General features: G+C 47.2%; 1 protein-coding gene across 6 annotated transcripts in view; it reads right to left on the bottom strand.

The window, feature by feature from the left end:
* plxna4 (plexin A4) overlaps nt 1-18,277 on the bottom strand; it is a 691,435-nt gene that overhangs the window by 85,572 nt on the left and 587,586 nt on the right. For all 6 annotated transcript variants that reach the window (XM_086010677.1, XM_086010680.1, XM_086010678.1 and 3 more), the window contains exons 18-21: nt 16,559-16,798; nt 16,037-16,183; nt 13,948-14,182; nt 11,112-11,254 (exon numbers count right to left, since the gene is read on the bottom strand). In XM_086010677.1, coding sequence (XP_085866803.1) covers nt 11,112-11,254; nt 13,948-14,182; nt 16,037-16,183; nt 16,559-16,798 — 765 coding nt within the window. The remainder of the gene's footprint in view (nt 1-11,111; nt 11,255-13,947; nt 14,183-16,036; nt 16,184-16,558; nt 16,799-18,277) is intronic.

The following is an 18,277-nucleotide window of genomic DNA, read 5'->3' as shown; positions in this document are numbered from 1 at the left end:
GAATGTTGGCCTTTATTGCAAGGGGGTTGGAGTATAAAAGCAGGGAAGTCCTGCTACAACTGTACAGGGTATTGGTGAGACCACACCTTGAGTACTGCGTAGTTTTGGTCTCCTTATTTAAGGAAGGATATACTTGCATTCGAGGCAGTTCAGAGACAATTTACTAGGTTAATTCCAGAGATGAGGGGGTTGACTTATGAAGAAAGGTTGAGCAGGTTGGGCCTATACTCATTGGAATTTAGAAGAATGAGAGGTGATCTTATTGAAACATAAGATACTGAGAGAGCTCGACAAGGTAGATGCAGAGAGGATGTTTCCCCTCGTGGGGATATCTAGAACTCGGGGGCATAGTTTCAGAATAAAGGGTCGCCCTTTTAGAACTGAGATGAGGAGGAATTTCTTCTCTCAGAGGGCCGTAAATTTGTGGAATTCTTTGCCCCAGAGAGCCGTGGAGGCTGGGTCATTAAACACATTAAAGGTGGAGATAGACAGATTTTTGCAAGATAAGGGAGTGAAGGGTTATGGGGAGCAGGCAGGGAAGTGGCTTTGAGCCCAAGATCAGCCATGATCTTATTGAATGGCGGAGCAGGCTCGAGGGGCCAAGTGGCCTATTCCTGCTCCTATTTCTTATGTTCTTACGATGAAAGCCCAACCCTTCCAGTTTCCATCAACGAGTGAGGCTGACTGGACTCAGTTAGAATACGGTGCCCAGTTTTGTTCCCTCACATGGTGGGTGATATTACATAGAATTACATAGAATCTACAGCACAGAAACAGGCCATTCGGCCCAACTGGTCTATGCTGCTGTTTATGCTCCACACGAGCCTCCTCACACCCCTCTTCATCTAACCCTATCAGCATTTCCTTCTATTCTTTTCTCTCTCATGTGCTTATCTAGCTTCCCCTTAAATGCATCTATGCTAGTTGCCTCAACTACTCCTTGTGGTAGCGAGTTCCACACTCTCACCGCTCTCTGGGAAAAGAAGTTTCTCCTGAATTCCCTATTAAATTTATTGGTGACTATCTTATATTTATGGCCCCTAGTTTTGCCCTCCCTCACAAATGGAAACATCTTCTTTCGTCTACCCTGTGAAACCCTTCATAACTTTAAAGACCCCTCAACCTTCTCTTTTCTACAGAAAAGCACTCCAGCCTGTTCAGCCTTTATTGATAGGTATATCCTCAGTTCTGATATCATCCTTGTGAATCTTTTTTGCACCTTCTCCAGTGCCTCTATTTCCTTTTTATAATATGGAGACCAGAGCTATGCACAGCACTCCAAGTGTGGTCTAACTAACCTTTTGAGGCTTTGGAAAGGGTCACACGATAAATTCCCAGTTTGAAGCATCTTAGATACCAAGATAGGCTCAAAGAGCTGGGTCTCTACACTTTAGAGAAGCGTAGACTTGGGGCTGATTTGATCAAGGTTTATAAGATGGTGAAGGGAATAGATTGTGTTTGTGTAGACAATTTGTTTCAACTAAATAAGTTAGGGAGGACCAGGGGTCACAATGTCAAGTTATACAAGGCCAGAGTTAGGTTAGAAGTTAGGAGGTGGTTACTTTACCAGAGAATAGTGGACCTGTGGAACAGGCTGTCAGCTCGTGCGGTGAACGCTGATTCGCCTCAACTATTATAGCGAGTTTCACATTCTCACCACTCACTAGGTAAAGTAGTGCCTCCTGAATTCCCTATTGGATTTATTAGTGATTATCTTATATTTATGGCCTCATAGTTTTGGTCTCCCCCACAAGTGGAAACATCTTCTCTACGTCTACCCTATCGAACCCCCTTCATAATTCTGAAGACTTCTAGCAGGACTACATTGCTCTGCTAGATGTGAAGACTATTTTTTTGTGTTAAAACTAGAAACATGGCTTCCATCTTTACCATAAATCAGTGCTTCACTGGATGGAGGACACAATATGGAGCAAGAACAAAAAAAAATGAAGGGAAGTGGGCGATTTTATGAATGGCTACTGCCGACGGCAAGGAAACCGCAGCACGGTAGTTTATGACTGTGACCCCCATGTTCTAGACTGAGAGGTCGGGCTGTACGGTGAGACTGAGAGGTCGGGCTGTATGGGGAGACTGAGAGCTCGGGCTGGACGGGGAGACTGAGAGCTCGGGCTGTATGGGGAGTCTGAGAGCTCGGGCTGTATGGGGAGTCTGAGAGCTCGGGCTGTACGGGGAGACTGAGAGCTCGGGCTGTATGGGGAGTCTGAGAGCTCGGGCTGTATGGGGAGTCTGAGAGCTCGGGCTGTATGGGGAGTCTGAGAGCTCGGGCTGTACGGGGAGACTGAGAGCTCGGGCTGTACGGGGAGACTGAGAGCTCGGGCTGTATGGGGAGTCTGAGAGCTCGGGCTGTATGGGGAGTCTGAGAGCTCGGGCTGTACGGGGAGACTGAGAGCTCGGGCTGGACGGGGAGACTGAGAGCTCGGGCTGTATGGGGAGTCTGAGAGCTCGGGCTGTATGGGGAGTCTGAGAGCTCGGGCTGTACGGGGAGACTGAGAGCTCGGGCTGTATGGGGAGTCTGAGAGCTCGGGCTGTATGGGGAGACTGAGAGCTCGGGCTGTATGGGGAGACTGAGAGCTCGGGCTGTACGGGGAGACTGAGAGCTCGGGCTGTATGGGGAGACTGAGAGCTCGGGCTGTATGGGGAGACTGAGAGCTCGGGCTGGACGGGGAGACTGAGAGCTCGGGCTGTACGGGGAGACTGAGAGCTCGGGCTGTATGGGGAGACTGAGAGCTCGGGCTGGACGGGGAGACTGAGAGCTCGGGCTGGACGGGGAGACTGAGAGCTCGGGCTGGACGGGGAGACTGAGAGCTCGGGCTGTACGGGGAGACTGAGAGCTCGGGCTGTATGGGGAGACTGAGAGTTTGGGCTGTATGGGGAGACTGAGAGCTCGGGCTGTATGGGGAGACTGAGAGCTCGGGCTGTATGGGGAGACTGAGAGCTCGGGCTGTATGGGGAGTCTGAGAGCTCGGGCTGTATGGGGAGACTGAGAGCTCGGGCTGTGCGGGGAGACTGAGAACTCGGGCTGTACGGGGAGACTGAGAGCTCGGGCTGTGTGGGGAGACTGAGAGCTCGGGCTGGTTGCAAACAGATAAAAATGGCAGCCGGTGACATCCAGCCACCATAACAACCATGTAGCAGCCCTTTGAGGCACTAGCACGGTCTTGTTTATATCAGGGCACTATCTCCGAGGGCAGCACTGGGTACAAGATAAGCAGCAAATCTCCAATGGGATGCTCACTAAAATGAGATTGATTGGACGTTGTAAATGGAACAGTGAGAAATGAGGTAAGTGAAACCGAGTCACAATCATTATTTAATTAAAAATGTAAAAGTTTTTCTATCCAATAATAGAAAAGAATAAGCTAAACTTCTGCCAGTAGAGACTCAAAAAGATTTGAGCTCCTACTGAAATCCTGGCAGGGTTGAGCAATCAGACATCAAACAGAGGACGGCTCATGTTTCACTGAACTGATCCCACTTAAGAGGAGAACGGTCGCTCTGGGGTACTTTACGTACAAGTACTCCCGAAATGAAGTCAGTGCAAGGAGGCGATCGCACAAGTCTCTGGTATTTATCAGACTACATTCATTTAAATAACGGTGGAAATAGAAAGAGGATGACGACTGGACACAGGACGAGGGGGACGCGCAGGCAATCTGTAAAGCTATGAATAATGGTCAAGTTAAGTGGTTCTGCCACTTGCTGGGCAATGAATTCAGCTTCCAAGAACCATGATACTGGGCTGCTTAGAAGAATCCAAGTGACAGAAAATAAATAGCCAACAAAGGAGGAAATTGGTTCTGTTGCCCAGTCCACAGCTTACAGCCTCTTTTATCGAACCAATTGAAACATGGCTGATTATGTTTCACACTGCAGTTTATTTTCCCGCACGTTTCCCTTCTTGGTTCAAAAGCCGAGAGGGCAGTTGGCTACTCTACCCCCAGACCGCTGCTGGTCCAGCCTGGAACTATCTAACAGCAGTGCTGCAAGATCCCCCTCGCCAATTTACTCTTATCCTCACCCTCCCCCACCCATAGTGGGTAGAGCTCTCGCCCCCGTGTCAGAAGGTTGTGGGTTCGAGTCCCACCCGAGACTTCAGCACAAGATTCTAGGTTGACACTCCAGTGCAGTGCCGAGGGAGTGCTGCACTGGTGGAGGTGCCATCATTTGAATGAGACATTAAATGGAGGCTCCGCCTGCCCTCTCGGGTGGATGTAAAAGATTCCACTGCATTATTTCGAAGAAAAGCAGGCGAGTTCTCCCTGGTGTCCTGGCCAATATTTATCTCTCGATCAACATCACTAAAACAGATGATCTGGTCATTATCACATTGCTATTTGTGGGACCTTGCTGTGCGTAAATTGGCTGATGTGTTTCCTACATTACAACAGTGACTACACTTCAAAAAAGCACTTTCTTGACTGTAAAGCACTTTGGGACATCCTGAGATTGTGAAAGGCGCGATATAAATGCAAGTCTTTCTTTCTTTACTGTGGGGATGCCTGATACCAGGTCCCGACTGAGCTGGGGAAGTGGGAACTCCCAGAGTTAGGGAGGGGTTCCTTGCACCTCCCCCGCCACCCACCTCCACCAGCAGCCACCCTCTGGCATAATTTGTCTCGTGAACAGGGTGGGTGGAGGTTTTGCCCCTTACAAACTTCCCCTGGAAAATCCCAGAAAAAGCACAACCAAAGTTATGGCCGGAGGTCCGAACGTCTGAGGAAATTCGGGAGCCAATGATCCCAGCTGTCGATGCATAATGCAACTATCATTCCAGAGCCCCCCATCTACATGATGTTTATAGTGTATGGATAAGGAGGGGACAGAGCAATAGGGTTTTAATGTAGCTTGGGAGGGTGGGCTATGCATCAGCCTAAGCTCCCTGTTATGCCAAAGTAGATGTACAAGGTGGCACCAGAGAGGTTTTTCAAGTGGTAAATGGTATAGAAAATGAACATCCAGCACACTACTTCAAACAGGGTCGCTCTGGATGGGTGACCCAGGTTTGGCCGATGGCCTTCCAAATCTTTCTCATCTACCAACTCCTCGATTTTAAAATTCTCATTCTTGTGTGCAAACCCCTCCACGGACTTGCCCCTTCCTATCTCTAACCTCCTCCAGCCCGACAAGCCTCGGAGGTCTCTGCGCTCCTCCAATTCTAGCCTCTTATGCATCCCCTCCATTCCCTTCACCCCACCATTGGCATTCGCGTCGTCAGCCGTCTTGGCCCTAAGCTCTGGAATCCCCTCTCTACCTCTCTCTCCTCCTTTAAGATGCTCCCTAAAACTTACCTCCTTGACCCACTGTCCGAATAAATCCAGGGTGTCAAATTCGGTTTTATTACTCTCCCGTGAAACACCTTGGAACACTTTATTATGTTGAAAGCGCTATATAAATGCAAGCTCCTGTTGGTATCTCATGATCTGCACAAAGTAAATTTATAGCGGCCTCTCACAAACTCCAGGGTCCGGAGTACACATGTTAACAGATGTTAATGTAATTAACGGTGTTAATTACATTCTAAATATTCAATCAGAGGCAGAGAATGGCAATTTACACGGGTGAACAGAGTGAGAGCTCCTGGGCCACGAGAACACCTTGGATATCAGTTGTACAGTGCAGCCAACCCTAAAGAATAATTAACTAGCCCACAGCATAACACCCCCCTTCATTATAATCCTCCCTGACACACTCCTGGCTGTAATACAACCTGTCTTGTTTATTTTTTTTGTTCGTTCATGGGATGTGGGCGTCGCTGGCAAGGTCAGCATTTATTGCCCATCCCTAATTGCCCTCGAGAAGATCATGGTGAGTCACCTTCTTGAACCGCTGCAGTCCGTGTGGTATAGGTACTTACACTGTGTTGTTAGGGAGGGAGTTCCAGGATTTTGACCTAGCGACGATGAAGGATCGAGGATATATTTCCAAGTCAGGATGTTGTGAGACTTGGAGGGGAACTTGGGAGGAGATGGTGTTCCCATGCGCCTCCTGCCCTTGTCCTTCTAGGTGGTAGAGGTCGCAGGTTTGGGAGGTGCTGCTGAAGAAGCCTCGGTGAGTTGCTGCAGTGCATCCTGTAGATGGTACACACTGCAGCCACGGTACGCCGGTGGTGGAGGGTGTAATGTACGTAATGTATATATACCTTAAGGGAGAGAACTACTTTTTACAGCTCCTGTATACTGTAGTACCGGCAGTGACCACACCTGTATATAAACCCTGAGTAGTGATCTGTACAGTTAGTTCTAGAGTAAACCTCATTCAGTAAACACCTGTTGAATCGTTCCCTGCAGTCTGTTGTCTGATTATTGAAGGACACAACATTAACATACACGGACATAACATAGGGAGTGAATGTTTAAGGTGGTGGATGGGGTGCCAATTAAGTGGGTTGCTTTTCCCTGGGCTCCATTACTCAGAGAGAACCTCTTACAATCATAGCGGCTTAAGAGGCTTTTGCTGCCCCTCTCCTGGTTGTTAGAGCGGTGAGTGAGAAACTGCTGCCTGCTTTGAATCGACTCTTGTAGAGTAGATTCCGGTCCCCATTGGCAACACTGAGAGTTATTCGCCCTCAGGATCGTGCATGCGCAGGGCTTCAAAGGTCATAGTCACAACATGTTCATGTTTCTGGAGATAGGGAGCTGATGGAGATTATTAACGAGTACAAAGCAATGGAGGCGGGGAAAGAAACAATCAATAAGTAGTCACATTGGGATCTTGCTTGATTTATTTATGGGAGTCGCAGAGGAATCTCCCAGAATGTTTCCTGACATTTAAATTGGTCACTTTTCTTTTGCCTACTCCAAGAGTTAGCACCCCTAGTGGTCGAGGACAGTGGTACAAGAGGCTACACTGTCTAAGGGTGTGGTGAGCATGAATGGACCTGGCAGTCTTGCCCTTCTTTCCATGTGTTTGTAATAAATATCTTATTGCTCGTTTCTGATCTCATTCCCGAAAAAGCCGGCAAAGAGCATGAACAAAGCCCCCGATTTCCATTTTCCACAGCAAATCGGATGGGATAGTGGAACCTAATCTCCAAAATGCTGCTCAAAATCCTTCTAATATGAAGGGAATTTCACCTGTTTGGTCACCGTAGGCTAGTGGGCCTCATTACAAACGGAAGTAAACACCAGAATCTCGTGTAATGCGTCATTTAGTCACCGCGTAGCTTGGCCTTGATCAGGAAGACATAAGAACATAAGAAATAGGAGCAGGAGTCGGCCATTCGGCCCTTTGAGCCTGCTCCGCCATTCAATAAGATCAAGGCTGATCTTCTACCTCATCTCTACTTTCCCGCACTATCCCCATATCACTTGATTCCCCTAATATTCAAAAATCTATCGATCTCTGTCTTGAATCTACTCAACGACTGAGCCTCCTCAGCCCTCTGGGGTAGAGAATTTCCAAGATTCACCACCCTCTGAGTGAAGAAATTTCTCATCTCAGTCCTAAATGGCCGACCCCTTATTCTGAGACTGTGACACCTGGTTCTAGGCTCCCAGCCAGGGGAAACATCCTCCCTGCATCTACCCTGTCCAGCCCTGTAAGAATTTTGTATGTTTCAAAGAGATCACCTCTCATTCTTCTAAACTCCAGAGAATATAGGCCAAGTCTACTCAATCTGTCCTCACAGGACAATCCCCCCATCCCAGGAACTGGTCTGGTGAACCTTTGTTGCACTCCCTCTATGGCAAGTATATCCTTCCTTAGGTAAGGAGACCAAAACTGTACACAATACTCCAGGTGTGGTCTCACCAGGGCCCTATATAATTGCAGTAAGATGTCTTTACACTTATACTCAAATCCTCTTGTATTAAAGGCCAACATACCATTTGCTTGCGGTACCTGCATATTTCAGCGATTTGTGTACAAGGACACCCAGGTCCCTCTGAACACCAACATTTCCAAATCTCTCACCATTTAAAAAATACTCTGCTTTTCTATTTTTCCTACCAAAGTGGATAACTTCACATTTCTCCACATTATATTCCATTTGTCATGTTCTTGCCCACTCACTTAGCCTGTCTATATCCACTTGCAGCCCCTTTGCATCCTCCTCTCAACTTACATTCCCACCTAGCTTTTTATCATCAGCAAACTTGGATATATTACATTTGGTCCCCTCATCCAAATCATTGATGTAGATTGTGACTAGCTGAGGCCCAAACACTGATCCTTGCAGTACCCCACTAGTTACAGCCTGTCAAACCGAAAATGACCCGTTTATTCCTACTCTCTGTTTTCTGTCCATTAACCAATCCTTGATCCATATATTACTACCCAATCCCATGAGCCCCAATTTTGTTTAATAACCTCTTGTGTGGCACCTTATCGAATGTCTTCTGAAAATCCAAATACACCACATCCACTGGTTTCCCCTTATTTATTCTGCTAGTTACAACCTCAAAAAACTCTAACAGATTCGTCAAACACGATTTCCCTTTCATAAATCCGTGTTGACTCTGCCCAATCCTATTATTATTTTCTCAGTGCCCTGTTACCACGTCCTTAATAATAGATTCTAGCATTTCCCCTACTACTGATGTCAGGCTAACTGGTCTATAGTTCCCCGTTTTCTCTCTTCCTCTTTTCTTAAATAGTGGGGTTACATTTGCTTCCTTCCAATCTGTGGGAACCGTTACAGAATCTATAGAATTTTGGAAGATAACAACCAATGCATCCACTCTCTCTATGGCCACCTCTTTTAAAACCCTATGATGTATACCATCAGGTCCAGGGGATTTATCGGCTTTCAGTCCCATTAATTTCTCCAAACAAAGGGGTTACTAAGGGTCAAGTGAGAGGCTCCTGGTGCTCGCCTATAATGTATCTGATTTATTGAATCCCATTTCACAACTTGACACGGTGACCCATGACCTATGGGTCCAGTAACATAACTATGTGCCAACTGGGTTGTGGGAGACCCAAGGGGAGCCGCCAAGATATTTACAGGACTGCATTAAAAAACATTTTTCATATAATGTTGCATTTTAGTTTAGTTAGAGTGTGGGAGTGCATGGAGATGGAATTACACCTGCTTCAATCCTGCAGAGTGTTAATAAGATTCATTTCCTTCCTCCCTCTGATCAGTATGGGCATTTTTCTTATATAACAGAGTTTTCCAGTGCCTCACTCAGTTCTTCATGTTTGAGCCTATACAGCGAGTGGGCTAACTGATCGTGGGCAAGACCACAGCTGAGCCCAGCATTGTTAACCCTGTGTCCACACATGCACGAGGGTCGTTGGGTAACAATCAGGAGCAGGGACCCTAGCGGCTTCTTCCCCTACCTAAATCTCTCGGCTCCTCCACAGTTCCTTGCTTTTCACCATTTAGGAAACACTCTGGTCTACCTTTCTTAGGCCCAAAGTGGATGGCCTCACACTTCCCCACACTGAACTACATTTGCTCCAGTTTTGGCCACTCACTTAATTTATCAATGTCCCTTTGCAACTTTCTGCTCCCAGCTACATGCTCACTGTGCCACCTAACTTAGTGTCGCCAGCAAACTTGGATATGCGGCTCTCTATTCCTTCATCCAAGTCATCTGACCATAGAACTTCTCCAGAGGGCCACCCTCCTCCATTGGCACTGAGGCCAACTGTAGAGTTTTAACTGCTGTTACATCGAAGATCAGAGAGCTCAGCGCACAGCGGGGATCAAAGCTGGGACCCGCCTGGTTCGGTTGGCAGTGAATTTAACAGACTGAGCCATCTGGGGAAGTTCCACCATCAAATGACTTAGGAGAAGGAGCAGAGAGCCATATATCCAAGCTTGCTGATAACACAAAGTCAGAAGGATGACCTCCTCTGGTCCCACAACTACAGGTTAGAGGAGGCTAGAAATTTCTGTCAGTGATGTTACTGTGCAAACATTTAAAGTGCTCCCATCACAGCCCCTTCCAGAGGCGTCAGCCTGTTTTAAATGTGACTGGTTTAATCCGTACTCGGCACTGAGCTCAAGGCTGTAATCTACATTCCGGGTTAAGATGATTCTTGGAAACCACTTGTGCTGTGGTTTTGCTGTCATGGTACAACATGACAGTTATATGGCACCCACAATTAGACCAAGAACTCTCTCCCAAATATCTATAATCTGTAGAATGTAGTCTTTCTTTGTCCTTCTTCCGCCTCCTGTCTGTTCGCTTCATCCCTCATCTGACATCACAACCATCAGTCTTGGCTCAGTTGGTAGCACTCTCGCCTCTGAGTCCGAAGGTCGTGGGTTCAAGTCCCAGGCCCAGGACTTGAGCACAAAATCTAGGCTGACACTCCAGTGCAGTACTGAGGCAGTGCTGCACAGTCGGAGGTGCCATCTTTCGGATGAGACGTTAAATTGAGGCCCCCGCCTGCCCTCTCAGGTAGATGTAAAAGATCCCGGGCACTATTCGAAGAAGAGCAGGGGAATTATCCTCAGTGCCCCGGCCAATATTTATCTCCGAACCAACATCACGAAAACAGATGATCTGATCATTATCACATTGCTGTTCGTGGGACCTTGCTGTGCGCAAATTGGCTGCCACATTTCTTGTATTACAACAGTGACTACACTTCAAAAGTACTTCATTGGCTGTAAAGAGCTTTGGGACATCTTGAGGTGGTGAAAGGTGTTAGATAAATCTTTCTTTCTCTTGTATCTCTCTTTTTCTCTCCCTCCCATTTCTCTTTGCTTCCATCTGCCTCTTCTCTCTCCCCGTCACTCTCTCTCTCCTGTTCGCTGCACTCCCGCCCCCACTCCCTTCCTCCCTCTTCACCCTCCTCTCTTCGAACCGTTGAAAATCGCAGCACAGAAGGGGGCCACTCCAACCCATTGTGCTCATCAGAAATATAAATGGTAAGAGGACATAAGGCACGTTACAGGCAATGTTCCCTCTAAGCTGTGCGGCCGCGCAGTAGTGGGAAAGGTCCTGCGTGGGTCGCTCACCGGCTTCTCCATTGTAAATACCGCGCATGCACGGAAACTTAAAGGGTCCGCGCACTTAAAGAAACAGGCCGTGCAGAACAATGTGCAACTTTCAGGGAACATTGGTTACAGGCCGTTCAAGGAGGTCCATCAGACATTAACTATCTGCTCTCACCCGCTTCCAGAATCCGCTTACCTCCAGCTCTCGGAGAACGGGATGGTCTTCGATTCCTGGGAAGAGAACTCGCATGGTGTAAGTCCGGTAATCTAGGAAGGGGATCCCCGTCCCATCCAAATCGCTGGTCAGCTCGTTGATGTCTGTTTGAAGCTCTGCAAAGGCTGCCGGAGAAGAGTGTCACGGAATTAAAAGGGCTCGGCAAGAAACACGCGACCCTATTAATTACACAGCCATTAACAAAATGAACACAATTAAACATGCTGATTAGGATAATGATGGCTTGTCTACTAAAAGCAATTAGAAATTATTACTTTGGTTTTTTTAGTCTCACCCCTCTGGATCTTACAGACTGAGGTCTGTGCCAAAGATGATGGATATCAGGAATCGCAGTGTCTTGTTCTACCCTATTTGGTACAATTTTAAAGGGGGTGCAGGAACAGCGAGACCCGGGGGCTTACGTACGCAAGTCTTTGATGATGACAGGACAAATTGAGGAGGCTGTTAAAAAAAAGGATTATGGGTTTCCTTGGCTTCATTAATAGAGGCACAGAGTAACAGGAATCAACTGAGCGGCCTGCGGGTGGCGCTGTCCAGGGAGAGTATAAATACTCGGGCACGGGCCCAGCTTGTACAGGACATTCTTAACAGGAACTAGTGAAGGACACAACTAGACCTCCGTGTTGTAAAACAGTTGATTAAAGTTTTGTTTAACACTTAGACCAAGTGCCTAGTAGTTTTCTTACATCACAGAGTACAAAACCAAAAAAGTTATGCTAAACCTAAATCCGAAGGACGGCACCTCCAACACTGCAGCACTCCCTCAGCACTGCACTGAAGTGTCAGCCTAGGTTATATGCTCAAGTCTCTGGAGTGGGACTTGAACCCACAACCTTCTGACTCGGAAGCGAGAATCATAAACGGATATCTTTCATAGAATCATAGAATGATGTAGCACAGAAGGAGGCCATTCAGCCCATCGTGCCTGTGCCAGCTCTTTGAAAGAGCAATTCAGTTAGTTCCACTCCTCCTGCTCTTTCCCCAGAGCCCTGTAATTTCTTTCCCTTCAAATATTTATCCAATTCCCTTTTGAAAGTTACTATTGAATCTGCTTCCACCGCCCTTTCAGGCAGCGCATTCCAGATCACAGCAACTCACTGTGTAAAAAAATGTTCCCTCATGTTGCCTCTGGTTCTTTTGCCAATGACCTTAAATCGGTGTCCTCTGGTTACCGACCCTTCTGCCACTGGAAACAGTTTCTCCAAATTTACTCTATCAAAACCATTCATGAATTTCAAAACCTCTATCAAATCTCCTCTTAACCATCCCTGCTCTAAGGAGAACAACCCCAACTTCTCCACGTAACTGAAGTCCCTCATCCCTGGTACCATTCCAGTAAATCTCTTCTATCCCGCTCTCCCTCTAAAGCCTTGACATTCTTCCTAAAGTGTGGTGCCCAGAATTGAACACAATAGCTGAGGCCTAACCAATGTTTTATAGCATAATTTCCTTGCTTTTGTACTCTATGCCTCTATTAATAAAGCCATATGCTTTAACAGCCTTCTCAACGGCAGGAATGACATATGAGGAGAGATTGGGTTGATTAGGCTTATATTTGCTAGAGTTTAGAAGAATGAGAGGGGATCTCATTGAAACTTATAAAATTCTAACAGCACTAGACAGGCCAGATGCAGGAAGGATGTTCCTGATGGCGGGGGAGTCCAGAACCAGGGGTCACAGTCTAAGGATAAGGGGTATGCCATTTAGGACTGAGATGAGGAGGAATTTCTTCACCCAGAGAGTGGTGAACCTGTGGAATTCTCTACCACAGAAGGCAGTTGAGGCCAATTCATTAAATATATTCAAGAAGGAGTTAGATATATTTCTTGAGGCTAAAGGGATCAAGGGATATGGGGAGAAAGCAGGGACAGGGTACTGAGTTTGGATGATCAGTCATGATCTCATTAAATGGCAGAACAGGCTCGAGGGCCTGAATGGCCTACTCCTGCTCCTATCTTCTATGTTTCTATGTTTCAACTTGTCCTGCCACCGCCATTGATTTATATACATACACGCCCAAGTCTCTCAGTTCCTGCACCCCAATGTAAGATTGTACCATTTAGTTTATATTGCCTCTCCTCATTCTTCCTACCAAAATGCATCACTTCACACTTCACAGAATCACAGAAACCCCACAGTGCAGATAGAGGCCATTTCGGCCCATCGAGCCTGCACCGACACATATCCCACCCGATCCCCGTAACCCCTGCACCAACACATATCCCACCCTATCCCCGTAACCCCATGTATTTAATCCCCCTAACACTAAGGGTCAATTTATCATAGCCAATCAACCTAACCTGCACATCTTTGGACTGTGGGAGGAAACCGGAGCACCCGGAGAAAACCCACGCAAACACGGGGAGAATGTGCAATAAATTTCATCCGCCGTGTGTCTGCCCATTTCACCAGTCTGTCTATGTCTTCCTGAAGTCTGTTATTATCCTCCTCATTGTTTACTACATTTCCGAGTTTCGTGTCCTCTTGTATCTTTGAAATTGTGCCCTGTACACCCAAGTCCAGGTCATTAATATATATCAAAAATAGCAGTGGTCTTAATACTGACCCTTGGGGAACACCACTGTATACGTCCTTGGGCTTAATGGCCTTTTTCCTCATTGAGGTTTCAATAAAATATAAAGGAGCTGTGTTTATAGTTAGTTTACAACCAGCCGTGAAATGGCTGTGTGGACCTTACGCGAAGAGTGGTGGAACAGCTATATTGATTGCTTTCGTATGTGCTGAAAGGACACTGCAAAAAGCATTGACGAAAGGCAAGGCGGCAGCGCCAGATTACCTTCTTTACATTCCAGGGCTACCCGCGACTCCAGGTTATCCATCTGCATCTGCAGCCTCTTCAGTGTCAAGTCGCTCTCCCGAGATTTCCTCTTGTAGGCGATCAGTACCACGATGATGAAGATGATGAGGAGACCCCCAGCCGCTCCGATGCTGATGATGGCCGGGAAGCTCAGTGGGCTGTCTGGGAAAATGTGCACGGTGCCAGGGGAGTACTCCAGGCCTCCGACCCGCGCCTGAGTGGGAAGAAGGCAGCTCATTATTATTAACAAAGGTCGGCTGGGGAGAGGCCCGGCTCAACGGGAATGACTTTGTCGGGGAGGTGGTGGAACGTTTGATGGTCATTGATTCTGTAATAACGAGATGGATAGGTAGATAGAGAGATAGATAGAGATAGAAAGGCAGACAGAGAGAAAGATAGACAGACAACAGAAATACAGATAGATTAGACAAAAAGAAACTGGATGGACAGACCAACAGCAGAGATATATATGCTCTGTGCTCTTTCTGATGTCAAAGGGTTTGGGGACGTAGCACACAAATAAACCGAACAGTTGTCTCCAGGATTTTACTCCATTTCTGTGTGAAAACGTAAAAATAAAACCCAGTAACGTTTCTTGAATGACGCCATTATATAAATAGTTAGCATTGAATGGATTTAGCATATTATATCACTGAAAAAAATGTTCCCGTTAATGTTCTGTAATTGATGGGATATAACCTCAGGGCCCAGTCAGTAAAGATAAATCTAACCATTTTGTCTCTGGCTGTTTATCTGACCATCCATCATTGCATCCACCCACCTCTCTCTTTATAGTATATAAGAGTGGTGAACTGTCTGGGTCTTTCTGTCTGTCTGGATATTAGCTGTCTGGGTCCATCAGTCTGGCTGTTTTCCTATCTGTGTATTTTAATGTACAGCACAGAAATAGGTGTTCTGGACCAACAGGTCCATGCTGGTGTTTATGCTCCACACGAACCCTCCTCCCACCCTACTTCATCTCACCCTACCAGCATATCCTTCTATTCCTTTCTCCTGCACGTACATATCTAGTTTCCCCTTAAAGACACCTATGCTATTCGCCTAGCCATTCCTTGCGGTATGGAATGAGTTCCAGATTCTAACCACTTTCAGGGTAAAGAGGTTTCTTCTGAATTCCCTATTGGATTTATTGGTGACTGTCTTATATTTATGTCTTCTAGTGTTGGATTGCCCCACAAGTGGAAACATCTTCTCTACGTCTACCCGCTCGGAGCAGAAGAGGACTTTCTGTCCCCCACGTTTGTATGTGGAGGAGGCCCCATTTTTCCACATTCGGTGACCGCACTTAACCTCAGCCTCTCACCTTTATTTTGAAAAAGTAGCTTCGATGAATAATTAAGATTAAAACAAAGACACGACCTGCATCGTAGACACTCCTTGCACAGCACGTGCAGCTTCAACAGTGGGCAACATGGAGGCTGTGCCACACAGTGTTCGGAGTAGACTGCTTCAGGAGTCCAGCAGCCTCAAGTCCTCCTCCCCACCTCTGCCCACCACCCCCTCCCCAGTTTCTCATCACCTCTACTGAAGACGTTATCTGCAGCCAGCCCTCTGGTACTTCACCCAAGTAGCCACTCTTCATGCGGGAGCCTCTACCTTGAGCAGGCTATTCTGCTCTGGTGGGCCTTGCAACCAAGCCTGACCTTATGTTCACCCAGCATCCACGCGTACAATTTCCAACAGACGTCACTGAATACCAATCAAGAGCCGGGAATTCTGGCTAACATTCTCTACTGCTCCCCAACCTCCACTCCTTCCCCAGCCTTAGGACATTGAGACCAACTGGAATGCTCCATCGCTGCCCTGACTGTGCTGAGGGATCAGAGCTGGGGACTTCTTGTTCTGCACGGCTCAGTTACACAGTCTGGTGGCTTTCATGACAGGACAATAATAGCTATAGAGGTTATAAACACACTCTCAAAGTGAAATGGTGCTGATAGTTGGAGTAGGCCAGACCGGACCAGAAAATGTTGACACCACTCGATCGCCAGATGAGTAACCACCAAACCAAAAGCTTCAGTCTTTGCCTGCAAAAACCCCGACTCACCAGTACCCTGTGCCGTCCGGTAAGATTTGGAGACTCGCACAGGAGCTGAGTGTCTGACACCGTAACGGTACACGGCTTCTCTCCGATCAGCACAGTGTAATTCAGCTTCATGTTACCAGCGGCAGCAGAAGGGATGAGGTTCCGGCCCTGTGATTTGAAAGGAGAAAAAAAAACAAGAAATAAGTTTGACAAGAATAACAACTGAGGTTAAGGTTCAAGCTCTCTGGGGTGCACCATCGGGGCATTCTGCGGCCTCCCTTCATTGAAATTAAGACTCAACGTGTCAACTCTAACTCATTCTTTCCTAGGTACCTCCCTCAATCTTTCCTTCCTCCTACAATCCGTAAGCTTTTAAAGCCCAGGCTGGGTGTCACCTAGCCCGGAAAACAACGGAGAAGCGGGTGCAAGGAGTCTGGATTGTGACACAGTGAGGATACAGAACGCTCAGCTTCCCTCTCTCTTTATTCAATGCTGCTGGTGTCCTGAACCAAGGCCTTGAGCCATTAACTCGGCCTCACTTACCTTCAGTATAATGGGAGACCCAGGTTTCAATTCCAAAACTCCTGAGGTACTCAGAGGCTCAAACACAGGGTTCGGGTAATAGATGAAGTTGGTGTTGTTGTAGATCAGTAACGTCTGCACATTGTCCAGGATAAATCCGAACTCTTCGGGACGCTCCATGTTATCTGTCTGTTGGCTCTGACTGATGGCCAGGGAGGGGGCCTGGCAGATCATAGTGGTCGCATTGTGTACCTCGCAAGCCTGGCAGAAAAACAACAATAAGGACATCTTATCGCTTGCCTCTTAACCTTCGCCCGCCCCGCAGGGCACTGGAGATCATCATTTCCAAGGTGACAGAGGGATGCCTCAGTGACCCGAATGTGGTGTGCAGCTTTGTTTTGGTAAAATTTCAAACATTAGACTGTATTTTCCACAGGGGCGTGATCCCCACTGGAAGCGAGATAGGCTGACACTTCCGCTGACCCCCATCCACCGCCGCGCCCCACCCCACTCCGCCTGGTGTCCTGAGCACTCATCCTACCGTCATTTCCAGGATCAGTGTGATCTGCATAATTTGAGCGGGCTCCAAGCATGGGACGGAAGCCTTTATTGTTTGGAGCCCACCCATTTGGTGGGTGGGGTGTATCGTGGTGCCGCAGGATATCAAGGTCTGCAGCAGCTTAAAGAAGCCACAACAACAAACTGAAAGTGACACGTGATCTACGCCTCCTACTAAAAGTGACATGAGATTAACACCGTCTACTGAAAGTGACATGAGATTAACACCTCCAATTGTACACTCAGGTGCGGGAGTACTAGTGACTGGGCATCCTGCACCTCTGTGCTGTGGCTCGGTGGGCAGCACTCTCACCTCTGGGTCAGTAGGTTGTGGGTTCAAGTCCCACTTGAGCACAAAAATCCAGGCTGACACTCGAGTGCAGTGCTGAGGGAGTGCTGCACTGTCAGAGGTGCCGTCTTTCGGGTGAGATGTTAAACCGAGGCCCCGTCTGCTCTCTCAGGTGGATGTAAAAGATCCCATGGCACTATTTCGAAGAAGAGCCGGGGAGTTCTCCCTGGTGTCCTGGCCAATATTTATCTCTCAGCCAACATCACTAAAACAGATTATCTGGGTCATTATCACATTGTTGTTTGTGGGAGCTTGCTGTGCGCAAATTGGCTGCCGCGTTTCCCACATTACAACAGTGACTCCACTTCAAAAGTACTTCATTGGCTGTAAAGCACTTTGAGATGTCTGGTGATCGTGAAAGGCGCTATAGAAATGCAAATCCTTCTTCGTCTTCTGCTGTTGCCTGACCTGCTAAAATATGCATCACAACTTTATGAGGCATCTTAGTCATTCTGATTATTATTAAGATGTCCATTTTAAAAACTACACAGAAGGCTCCTCCCACAGGCCTCCATGCTAAATATGGGCAGTCAACAAGGGCCCTTGTTTTGATGGGCATCTGCATATGCTGTCGTGACCATGATTGTTTTTGCTGTGGACCTTGACCTTTGCCACGTCTCTCACTGTGTGAGTAAGGACAACATCTTTGAAAGTGTTTCGCCTTTCAGAATTAAAATTCATATCAGTTCTGACAGATTACAATGTAAAACAACGATTAATCCACCTACAAGGTGGAATTGACCAGGGCACTTTCACTGCAGTAAGATATTCAAAAAATCCTAGGGAGCCTCCTCCATGAATCCATAAATATTGGAATCTGTGGCAACTAGGCC

The sequence above is a fragment of the Somniosus microcephalus genome, chromosome 17 (genome assembly GCF_052327205.1).
Source record: "Somniosus microcephalus isolate GS21.2 chromosome 17, FLI_Smic_1.0, whole genome shotgun sequence".
Lineage (NCBI taxonomy): Eukaryota > Metazoa > Chordata > Chondrichthyes > Squaliformes > Somniosidae > Somniosus > Somniosus microcephalus.
The sequence above is the reverse complement of the archived record's forward strand: the minus strand, read 5'-3'. Positions and strand labels throughout refer to the sequence as shown.